Source organism: Gymnodraco acuticeps, unplaced genomic scaffold (genome assembly GCF_902827175.1).
Source record: "Gymnodraco acuticeps unplaced genomic scaffold, fGymAcu1.1, whole genome shotgun sequence".
NCBI classification, from domain to species: Eukaryota; Metazoa; Chordata; class Actinopteri; order Perciformes; family Bathydraconidae; genus Gymnodraco; species Gymnodraco acuticeps.
In genome coordinates, this window is record NW_022990940.1 from 1708164 (window position 1) to 1720320 (window position 12157).

A 12157-nucleotide genomic window follows, 5' to 3' on the forward strand; every position below is an offset into this window, starting at 1 on the left:
TTGTGTGGAGCAGGCATTGACTCTAATTTAATTTGACCTCAGTATTTCCAAAACCATATCTCAGGCCCTAACATCTATCGATCTGGTTATATATACAGTCTATGGGTTGACTACAGCCCTCAATCACAAACCACCACGCCCACTCTGATGCTGCCTTCACGGACTTGGTGAACTCAAGACTTAAAGCTGCAAGGTGCTTCACCATATGATGTGACCCAATTCAACATGTTTAGCTATAAGCAAATGCCAAAGAAAATGTAACAAATGACGATGCTTCCAAAATATTGAATTGTGTCATTTGAATAATAATAATAATTGTTCACATTATGATAGCTGTAATACCCCAATTATTGGCGACGCAAGAAGTAAACAGTTCGGTAACAGCTATCAATATAACGTTTGCAATACAATATGACAGAAAGCGTGCTGTTCTGGTGAAATATCAAAGGGCAAACATTTGATGGGTCAATGACATATTGTTCAAACATTTTTCATGTGATCTTATTACTCCAAATCAATGCAGCATTGTATTACTTACACACGCCACATTGATTTTAACATTAGTGTTATGTAATATTAATATATATGCTCTAGTTTTATGACAAAACTAGCTGATATAGAATACAACAGGTATTAACTACATTAATTAAAGTAACAGTGTGTAAGATATGAATGGTTCAATTAAGGGGTGGCAAAAAGAAAAGTATTTAGCCTTTATTTAAAGAGTAAGAGTTGCAGCGGACCTGCAGGTTTCTGGGAGTTTGTTCCGAATATATGGAGCATACTAACCAAATGCTCCGGTTGCGATAGTTACGATAGCACCCAAAGGCAGCACATTTCCTGTACACACCGTACTCACTAACCAACGTTCACAATACGGAACAGAGACACAACGCTGGGTCAACGGCGAGCACAGACACACACATGCATGTAGTTAGTTATTTGAACCTGTTCGTTTATCAATCATGTACCAATGAGAATATGACTGCGTTTGCTAAAAACTGCGTCACTGTGTGAGACTACTCTGCCTGTTAGTAAACTACCGAGACATACCGCTCCCTCCCTCCTCCTCCTCCTCTCCTCGGCCGCGTTCAGCACCTCACCTCCGGTCTCAATGGCGGACCCCGCAGAACCAGCACCGGGCAGCATGCAGGATGAGAAGAAAGAGGGTATCAACGACGCAGAGCTGGCACTGAAAGGAATAAACATGCTGCTCAACAATGGATTCAAGGAGAGCGACGAGCTCTTCAAATTATACAGGTCAGTGAGTGTCTGTTAGGCAGACTATAAACACTCTTTCTGTCTATGTTGGTGAAAGATGGATACTGTGTTCTCTGCAGGGTGTGTTGTTAAATGTTATGTCAACTGTTGCTAATGTGTCCAAACTACTGAGGTTAACCAGCACAAGTGTAAGCTTTTAACCATAGCTTTTAACACATGTTTTCCTTTCAGCAATGTCTTATTTGCTTTGCTTGCAAACAAAACCTCAACATCCTTGTCACGCTTGTCTACTGAGGCACCATATGATCATGTCACAAGCGGGATGAATGGTGTTGTAATACCTTGGGCAAATATCCACACTCAATGTAACTTGTGATGCTTAAACAGTCAAAATACTTTATTATTAATGTAATATTGCCCTCTTTATATGTTAATAGGATACCTAAAGTGTTGAGAATATAATTTAGAGTCAATATAACAATGGTTAAAGAAGAAAACATGCTGAACAGGTTATCATCTATGTAGTACAAGTAGTTGTCTTTGAATCTAGTTGAGTTACATCTCTCATTTTAGCCAAGCTAGTGTGTTCAGATCACACAACCTTATGTCAATTGTTGGTAGGTGGCACCTGTGTCTAGGCTTCTTTTGCAAAACCAAGTTGAACCAGTCATTTAAATGTAAAGCATTACACTTGCAAATGATTTTTTTTTTTTTACTGTAAAGGAAAGCTAAAATAAACCACAATCCTTCGCTTAGTAATATTTGCAATATTAACAATTGCTGCAATTTACAACTACTTTTATTGTTGATTTATCTGCAGATTATTCACTACTCCAAAGTCTTTAAATAATAAGCTTTCTATAAATAGTCCAATACTCTAAACCTGATTGTTTTGTTCGTGATAATTGTATACTAAAATGTTGATATTGTTACATCCCTATATTGAATTTATTTTGGTTGACCTTCTATAAAAAGGAAGACAAACACTGGTTTAGTTGACTTCGTAAAGCCTGTGAAGGGTCACTCACTGCACCATAGTACGCTCATTGTTGCAGGATTTGTTATACATTCAATCATCCTGTGCTGTTATTATAAGGCCTTATCTCTAGGAAAGGTTTGCTTTCAACTCGAATGCTGATTCCACAGAAGGTCACGCTCTATGTGTCCTAACCCCTGGTGAAAGCTTAAATGTCACCCTATCCACTAATTGCATTTAGCACTAGGGGTTATCCTGTTTGATTGCATCAGCAAAAATGATGGAAGGAAGTGAAATATGTGTAATACAGAAACTGAGAATGGGCCCTGATAAGGTTCCCCTGTCTCTCTGACCCTTGGCATTTTGTGTTGCATTATGGGTATAGGAGAGTAGGTAAACGGGTTCAGTAAACCTTTCCACATTCCTAATGAATCCAGTTGCTCTTGTCTTACTGTCATCGTGAGCTTTATATTGTTCATGTTTTCAGTGGAGTCAATCCAGTGCCTGAGGCAGGTAACCGGCTGAACACATTTTTGTCACTCCGCCCATGAACTTCTCATATGACCTTTTTAACCTCTTCCCGCAGTACGTCGTTCTCTGACTTGTCACCTACTTGTTCTTTGTCCTCTTTTCAGGAACCACAGTCCTTTGATGAGTTTCGGGGCCAGTTTTGTGAGTTTTCTGGTGAGCCTAGAGTACTGTACTGTTTAACTTTAAGAAACATTTATATTTGATAAAAGGGTTCAAGGAATACGCCCTGTTTTTCCTATGAGGCACAATGCAAGACTTTTTAAAATTATTTTTCTGGCACACAAGTAGGTTTCTATTGTGTATGAGTTAATTGATGCCCTTCCAATAAGTCACAACATGAACTGTAAGTGCAACCCACATATAAACGACTAAAAGAAAGTTAAGAGATAAACAAACTATACAACACATTTGAGCCAGACTTGTTAGCCATGGAAACAGGAGTCAACAGTACAATCTTACTTGCTTCTCCCTTTTAAAAATGTGTGCTTATTATATTCTACATTACAATACATATGTTTCCTATTTTAACATTTACAGCTCCATTCTGTGCTCATCTACATTTTAGAAACACATCTCTTTAATTTAGCTTTGTACAAGCAGTGTGTCACCTAAAGATGAATTTAAGCTACTTTTTCAGATGGCAAGTTGCCAAGCTGATCTCAAATATATTAAAGGGAAATACTGGTTTGTTTGTATTAAAGTAAGAAGACTGATTAGTGCAGTTTCATTTTGTTTCTCTGCTTCCTAGTTTAATCCAGGATTAGACGTTTTGCTTCACTTGTAAATCCTGTGGATCACCAGCATTCATTTTAGAACAGTTGCATTCCGGGTTAAAAATGAACTATCTGTCCGACAGCCAAATGGCTTTTGAACGTTTTTACCAGCCACTAAATATGTGACCATAGTTTTTTAGGCTGGTGAGTGACACATGTGTTGCCACTTGCATATGTTACCAGCATTCGGTTGGCAAATGTAAATAAAAGGATTATTTATCTGGCTTCCTTTTTGTAGAATGCCATGATGACGTTTGAGGAGGAGAAAATGCAGATGGCCTTTGAGGATCTCAAAGCTACAGAGCGACTGTGCGAGAGTGAAAACACTGGTGTCATTGAGACCATTAAAAACAAGCTCAAGAGGAATGTGAGTAACCATTTCAACACTTAATTGAATTGAATGTATATGATATATAGAACACATTTTATTTGCCTGGAAAGAGAGAACATTTCCATTTGCACCATGGTCAGGTTTGCTGTTTGTGAGCGTGCCTGTCACACCAGTCTGAAAGAGTGAGGTGTTTGTGTGGGCAGATGCACTCCCAGAGGTCGGGGGTGGCTGCAGTGGACCGGCTCCAGAGGCAGATCATCATCGCTGACTGCCAGGTTTACCTTGCAGTGCTGTCTTTCATCAAACAAGAGCTGTCGTGTAAGGGGACCTTTTTAATACCTGCTGTCAAACTATGAACGCTGCACATTCATCTGTGTGAAAAGAAAATATTGAATTCAGCAGTTGTCCAGAGGTGGGAAGTAGTGGATACTTACGTTACTGTACTTAAGTACATTTTTCTGGTATCAGTACTTTACTGCACTACTTATTTTTCTGACTTTTTACTTTTACTTCTTACATTTTTAACACCAATACTTGTACTTCTTACATTTTCAAAACAGGCTCGTTACTTTATTTTTAATCTGCGTTTGGTGGCGTGATCATTATTAGGCATTGCAATGCGTGCCTATTGATTTTAACACGATCTATCATTTCCTGGTCATTCATTAACAATTATTGTTCTATTAATATAAAATGAGGTCAGTTACTCTTTAAAACAGATGGTAGTTATGGGTACTTTTTACTTAAGTACATTTCGAAGCCAATACTTCTTTACTTTTACTTGAGTAAATAAGTTTAGTCAGTACTTCTACTTTTACCAGAGTATTTTTAAACACGAGTATCTGTACTTCTACTTGAGTAAAGGATGTGTGTACTTTTGCCATCTCTGCAGTTGTGTAATCTGATTTAATATTGGACCATATGCATATTTCTTTGTTTATTCAATCTCCTGACAGCATACATCAAAGGGGGCTGGATCCTCCGTAAAGCCTGGAAGATGTACAACAAATGTTACAGCGACATCACACACCTGCAGGAGGGCAGCAGAAGAAGAGCCTCCCAGCAGCAAGCGGCGGCGCCTCCATCTCTGTCCTCATCTGACGCGTCACACCACAGCCGCTCCTCCTCCCCCGGGCCGAGCCCCTCCCTCAGACCGGACGGCATCAGCCCCGAGGCTCTGGACCGACTTAAAGGTTCCGTCAGCTTCGGTTATGGCCTCTTCCACCTCTGCATCTCCATGGTGCCCCCCCACCTCCTGAAGATCGTCAACCTGCTGGGCTTCCCTGGCGACCGCCTGCAAGGCCTGTCAGCGCTCACGTACGCCAGTGAAAGTACGGACATGAAGGCCCCTTTAGCTACGTGAGTATGTGAGTGAGTATGTCTGTGGTTCTGTAGTCTGTCTGGAACTGAAACATGTCTAGTTGATTAGTTGATGTACAGAAAAATGGTAGATAATGCTGTTTAGTGATTTTTCAATATGGTTAATCACACTTAATCAACCTGTTAGTTAAAAATCATTACAGATTGATCTAATTTCATACCAGATGGTGTTGTCTTTACACTCACTCAGTCTGTGCCCCCCCCCCCTCACAGCCTGGCTCTCCTGTGGTACCACACAGTAGTGCAGCCCTTCTTTGCTCTCGATGGCTCAGACACACAGGCAGGTCTGATGGAAGCCAAATCCATTCTCCAACAAAGAGAGGCTATCTATCCAAACTCCTCCCTCTTCATGTTCTTCAAAGGCAGAGTCCAACGCCTCGAGGTGAATTTGAAGAAAGAACCCTATTATCCACTGCTATGTGTCCTTTTCTCCTGCCTTAGTAAATATTAAGCATTGCCAATATTGTCTCAGCGTGTTACTCGGATAACAAAGTTCTTCTTTCCAGTGCCAGATCAGTAGTGCCTTGACGTCCTTCCGTGATGCCTTAGAATTGGCTTCTGATCAGAGGGAGATTCAGCACGTGTGTTTGTATGAAATAGGTACTATATTCCCTCTCAGATTTAAAACCACATTGCTCAGCGCTAGTCTGCATCATAAATATTCGTTTAACCTTTTAGGTTGGTGCAGCATGATCGAGCTGAGCTACAGAGAAGCCTACAGGGCCTTTGAGCGACTGAAGACGGAGTCTCGCTGGTCCCAGTGCTATTACGCCTATTTAACTGGAGGTGGTAACAGTACAAACAAAAATGGCTTTAATCGCACATCTAAGAGATTGCTATTAGCTCCTAATTCTTATAATGTATGTGTTGATTAGCGTGCCGAGGAGCCACAGGTGATCTAGAGGGAGCTTTCACAGTCTTCAAGGATGTGGAAACACTTTTCAAACGCAAGAATAATCAGATAGAGCTGTTTGCTATGAAGAGGGTTAGTATATATCAGCATATTTTCTGTTTAATATCTTAGGTTCAAAATACAGTGAGATTAAGCATGTATGCACACATTTATAACAGGCTGAGAAGCTACGGACCCCCAGTCTATCCAAAGAGCTCTGCATCCTGTCTGTGATTGAGATTCTTTATCTGTGGAAAGCTCTGCCAAACTGCTCCACCGCCAAGCTTCAGACAATGTCACAAGGTACTCGATTTTAAAACCTTTCAACCACCAAACTAGTTCCTCTGCGTTGTCTTGCAGATTGTTGTTGTGTCTTCAGGTGTAGCTTAATTGTTATCTTCTTGTTCTAGTGCTGCAGGGGATTGATGATGCCTCATGTGAAGGCCTGAAAAACCTGCTTCTCGGTTCCATAAACAGATGTCTTCATAACACAAACGATGCCGTTCAGGTACTCCTACGTCATATTCATAATAAAATGTATAAGGTGTGGAATATGAAGCATTGTGGGATGCTTGTAAAACGGTGTATTATTCACACAGAAGTCAGTACTGTGCTGATAATAGTCTAGTGTGAAAACCGATTTTTCTTCTGCCTGTTTTGCAGTTCTTCCAACTGGCTGCAAGGGATGAGGTTGGCCACCTGAGCAACTCTTATGTGCAGCCCTACTCCTGCTATGAACTGGCCTGTGTGCTGCTAAACACCCCAGAGGCAAGTGTGTGTGTGTGTGTGTGTGTGTGTGTGTGTGTGTGTGTGTGTGTGTGTGTGTGTGTGTGTGTGTGTGTGTGTGTGTGTGTGTGTGTGTGTGTGTGTGTGTGTGTGTGTGTGTGTGTGTGTGTGTGTGTGTGTGTGTGTGTGTGTGTGTGTGTGTGTGGTGTGTGTGTGTGTGTGTGTGTGTGTGTGTGTGTGTGTGTGTGTGTGTGTGTGTGTGTGTGTGTGTGTGTGTTAGATAGAAAGAGAGAGAGACTGTTTCCTAATCTGAGATGGTGGAAAAGTCATAGTCTAAATCAGTGGTTCTCAACCTGTGGTACGCGTACCACTGGTGGTACGCCAGCGCAACAATTTATATAATTTTATTAATTATATAAATTGTATTTAAAGGTGGGGTAGGTAATTTTGGAGAAACCAGCTCGAGTGAGCTAGAATTTGAAAATACACAACCGGAAAAAATCTGCCACAGAGCCCCTCCTCCAACACACACGAAGGCGCACATGACCAATGAGGGCACGAGATAAGTTTGTGCACAGATGGAAGGCTGACAGGCAGGTAGGCCATCCAGTTATTTTAGCCAGGCCGGCTAAAATGATTGGTCGTGCTTTTTACAGTGCTACGGCTTCCACAGATGACATTTTAATGGATTTGTTGTCAAAGCATATAGCATATACAGTGGTGCAAAAAAGTATTTAGTCAGCCACCAATTGTGCAAGTTCTCACACTTAAAAAGATGAGAGGCCTGTAATTGTCATCCTAGGTATACCTCAACTATGAGAGACAAAATGAGAAGAAAAAAAAAATCCAGAAAATCACTGTCTGATTTTTAAAGAATTTATTTGCAAATTATGGTGGAAAATAAGTATTTGGTCAATAACAAAAGTTAATCTCAATACTTTGTTGGCAATGACAGAGGTCAAACGTTTTCTGTAAGTCTTCATAAGGTTTTCACACACTGTTGCTGGTATTTTGGCCCATTCCTCCATGCAGATCTCCTCTAGAGCAGTGATGTTTTGGGGCTGTCGCTGGGCAACACGGACTTTCAACTCCCTCCAAAGATTTTCTATGGGGTTGAGATCTGGAGACTGGCTAGGCCACTCCAGGACCTTGAAATGCTTCTTACGAAGCCAGTCCTTCGTTGCCCGGGCGGTGTGTTTGGGATCATTGTCATGCTGAAAGACCCAGCCACGTTTCATCTTCAATGCCCTTGCTGATGGAAGGAGGTTGTCACTCAAAATCTCATGGCCCCATTCATTCTTTCCTTTACACGGATCAGTCGTCCTGGTCCCTTTGCAGAAAAACAGCCCCAAAGCATGATGTTTCCACCCCCATGTTTCACAGTAGGTATGGTGTTCTTTGGATGCAACTCAGCATTCTTTCTCCTCCAAACACGTCTAGTTGAGTTTTTACCAAAAAGTTCTATTTTGGTTTCATCTGACCATATGACATTCTCCCAATCCTCTTCTGGATCATCTAAATGCTCTCTAGAAAACTTCAGACGGGCCTGGACATGTACTGGCTTAAGCAGGGGGCACGTCTGGCACTGCAGGATTTGAGTCCCTGGCGGCGTAGTGTGTTACTGATGGTAGCCTTTGTTACTTTGGTCCCAGCTCTCTGCAGGTCATTGACTAGGTCCCCCCGTGTGGTTCTGGGATTTTTGCTCACCGTTCTTGTGATCATTTTGACCCCACGGGGTGAGATCTTGCGTGGAGCCCCAGATCGAGGGAGATTATCAGTGGTCTTGTATGTCTTCCATTTTCTAATAATTGCTCCCACAGTTGATTTCTTCACACCAAGCTGCTTACCTATTGCAGATTCAGTCTTCCCAGTCTGGTGCAGGTCTACAATTTTGTTTCTGGTGTCCTTTGACAGCTCTTTGGTCTTGGCCATAGTGGAGTTTGGAGTGTGACTGTTTGAGGGTGTGGACAGGTGTCTTTTATACTGATAACGAGTTCAAACAGGTGTCATTAATACAGTTAACAAGTGGAGGACAGAGGAGGCTCTTAAAGAAGAAGTTACAGGTCTGCCAGAAATCTTGTTTGTTTGTAGGTGACCAAATTTACCAATTCATTCATTAAAAATCCTACAATGTGATTTCCTGGATTCTTTCCCCCCATTCTGTCTCTCATAGTTGAAGTGTACCTAGGATGAAAATTACAGGCCTCTCATCTTTTTAAGTGGGGGAACTTGCACAATTGGTGGCTGACTAAATACTTTTTTGCCCCACTGTATATATATTCATTGCTATCGGGATGTTAAGAGCATTCCATGGAATATAACAAAAAGTGTATCTCGAGCCGGTTTCTCAAACTTACCTACCCCACCTTTAACCTTTACACATAACACAGACAAATAAAATACAGGAAGCACAACTAAGTAAACAAAAAGACGAAAAGCAGTATATTGACACATATTGTGCACATTTGGGACATTAAGGTACACTACTTATTACTGCAAGAGCAGCTGATGGTAAGGACCTCAGACAACTTCAATTTAAAACAGGTTATAGGGACAAGTGACATCAGTTTGAGGCTTGATTGAATAACATTAATTACAAAATAAATCATACATACCTCCTAGTCCTGTATGAACTGTGCATAGACTGTATTTTAACATTGGTCATATGGTGGTACTTGGAGAGCCAACTATTTTCTCAGGTGGTATTTGGTGTTAAAAGGTTGAGAACCACTGGTCTAAATAATTGATTGTGTTTTTTTTCCAGTCTGCCGGGAAGGGCAGAATGCTAATGCTCCAGGCTAAGGTACTGTAGATTTCCTCATTGCATGACTTTTGTTGCATGAGATGTGTGTAATTTGCATTTGCTTAAGTAGATTTTAGCAAGCTTTATCAATAGATCTCTTCTAAGATCTGTGATCAAATCGTTTATTTCACTTGTTTTTTTAAATAAGACAATGTTTGTCTTATTTCTGCCCATAGTCAACACTTTGCATCAAGGTCTTGTAAAAGTTTTAAGGATGTTTGCACCCTCGGACAGATCAATGCACTCGCTGCCTGATCAGCATTTCAAATAAAGGAGTGGCAGGCTAAATGCTTTACAGAGTTAAAGTGGTGTTTTTTTAATGGTGAAAAAATAGCAACCAACAAACTCCAAAAGGCCACGTTATAGATTGTATTTGTTTTGTCTTAAAAAAAGTTTTGTCCAAGAGAGGCTTGTCATCCCCTGCTAAGCCCTCATACATGAGGCACAGACCAACAAAATAACTCCCTGAGAAGGAAACCTGTGCAGCAGCTCTGAGAGAGGCAGACAAATAGGGCTGCTCGATTATGGCAAAAATCATAATCTCGATTATTTGAGTCAATAATTGTAATTGCGATTATTAAATGCGATTATTCATTGACTTTGAAAATATCCATTTATTGGAGAATTTTTTTTGAACAGTATGTTTTTAACAGTTGATTACCCTGAACTTTAAGTATAATTCAACTGAAAACCCCCAAAAAAATAATAATAAAAAAATAATCATTTTATTTCGATTACGTTGTTTTCGTAATCGTTGCAAGCCATAATCGTAATCGCGATTAAAATACGATTAATTGAGCAGCCCTAGCAGACATGTCCACCTTGTAGCTCATTTGAAGGGACAAGGACAGGCAACATTGCCATTGGAGCAATCAGAGTGACTGGCTGAAGCTAGTCAGGTTCCCAGCACTACGTCTTCCTACGTCAATTAGACTTATGCTGTTATGCTATGTTGAGGAAATCAAGAATGTTGTGCACCATGAGGAGAGTGAGACCTCCTAGCGCCGTGTTGGTTTAGGCTGGAGTATTTGCTTTGTCTGATCTCACTGTGAACAGGAAACAGCAAACCATTCCACACTGAGCTGAGAGTAATCAGGGAGGCATCTGCACATTTGGTAATAAGGGAAAATTGTGACAAAACAGATGTTGCGAAAGCAGTTCCTATACGGCTTACAGCAGTTTGTTGCCATCTAGTACAGTATGTGGTTGCATTAACCACAGATCATTGTTGTAGGTGTTCTTATAAATAACATTTGTGGGCAGCGAGGGTATCGATATGTCTGAGAGTGCTGAAGAGTGCTGACCCAATGCTTTTTTGAAGGCCTATCTATATATAACTTTTATTTGATTCATTAATTTGCTTTCTCCTTCACCACGCAGGAGGACTTTGCAGGCTATGACTTTGAGAACAGGCTCCATGTCCGTATTCATTCAGCTCTCGCCTCCATGACGGCTGCTGCAGCCCAGCCTTGACATTTTATCCACACCTCAGAAAGAACTGGACGAAATGTCTTTTAAAAAGCCACAATACCTTTGGAATCACTAATGTTATACTGTCAGGATTTATTTATTTTAATCTGTATATTTCCATATTCTGAGCCAATGCATACTTTTAAAGTGTGCAATATACTGTATACAGTAGGCGTTATAGGAGAACAGTCAAAAGGTATATTATTCATGTTACCGTTTTTTGTACATGTGCAAATCGAATCAGATGACAATCTTTAAATACAATTGTGAAAAGCATCAGGCATTGATCCACAGAGGGACTACTTTTCCTCTGATTAGGAGAAAAGTCAGGTTAAATAGAGCAATGGCACAAAGCGTTGACTGACAAAGCAATCAAATTAATGACTCAGCCACCTCAGTGTTGTTTGACAACGTGACATTTGTGATGTAAATGCTTTGCTAATCCATAGGCATGAGTACTAAATGATTTTTTAGCGTAGCCTCTTTTTTACCGGACTTGTTTTTATCAGTGTAAATATGTCTCGCACACAGGTTTTAATAGTTGTGCCAACATCATATGAGAGGCCTAGGTGCAGCGTGCTACTGTAGGCCATATAATGGTCTTTATTTATATTGTTTGTTTTAAGATAATAAAATACATATTGTAAAATGGATTATGGTCGTACCCTCTTCACTTGATTAATGCAACAAATAGAACTGATGGCAAACTTTATTTTTTTCATCAATTATAAACAAACAAATGAACAAGGTGTATCTGGTGCATTCATTAAATACTTTTAATGGGGTTGGTCTAACCTCAATGCTATAATTCCGATGCATAAAATATAAGAACGCCTAAAATGGAAACTAAAATAAATCTTAAGAAAGGGGCTAATTACTGCCAATGATTTTCAAACTTGTTTTTTTTTCTTTCAAATCCTTTAGGGGTCTGTGTGGTCCACACAGCAGCTTTGACCAAATCTTGAAAATCCTGGAGCTGGGCGTGTCTGACAGCTTGGGGATTTCGCGACCAACAACCAATCACATGAATATCACATGAATATCCTTCCCCCGA

At 40.5% G+C, this 12157-nt stretch overlaps 1 protein-coding gene across 3 annotated transcripts; it reads left to right on the top strand.

Moving 5' to 3' along the window:
- Positions 1–853: 853 nt before the first annotated feature.
- On the top strand, positions 854–11850 carry LOC117558479 (tetratricopeptide repeat protein 39C-like). Of its 3 annotated transcripts, XM_034234713.1 has the most exons (14): positions 854–1260; positions 2833–2881; positions 3740–3868; positions 4036–4150; positions 4789–5191; positions 5426–5594; positions 5719–5812; positions 5891–5998; positions 6088–6197; positions 6284–6407; positions 6515–6612; positions 6768–6872; positions 9595–9633; positions 11014–11850. In XM_034234713.1, the coding sequence occupies exons 1-14, from the start codon at positions 1115–1117 to the stop codon at positions 11104–11106; spliced, it is 1782 nt and encodes a 593-aa protein (XP_034090604.1). In that variant the 5' UTR covers positions 854–1114; the 3' UTR covers positions 11107–11850. The 3 variants fall into 3 exon arrangements, with proteins under 3 accessions (XP_034090604.1, XP_034090605.1, XP_034090606.1); XM_034234714.1 differs by lacking the exon at positions 854–1260 and having other exon boundaries at positions 3973–4150; XM_034234715.1 differs by lacking the exons at positions 854–1260; positions 2833–2881; positions 3740–3868; positions 4036–4150 and having other exon boundaries at positions 5015–5199.
- The last annotated feature ends 307 nt before the right edge of the window (positions 11851–12157 follow it).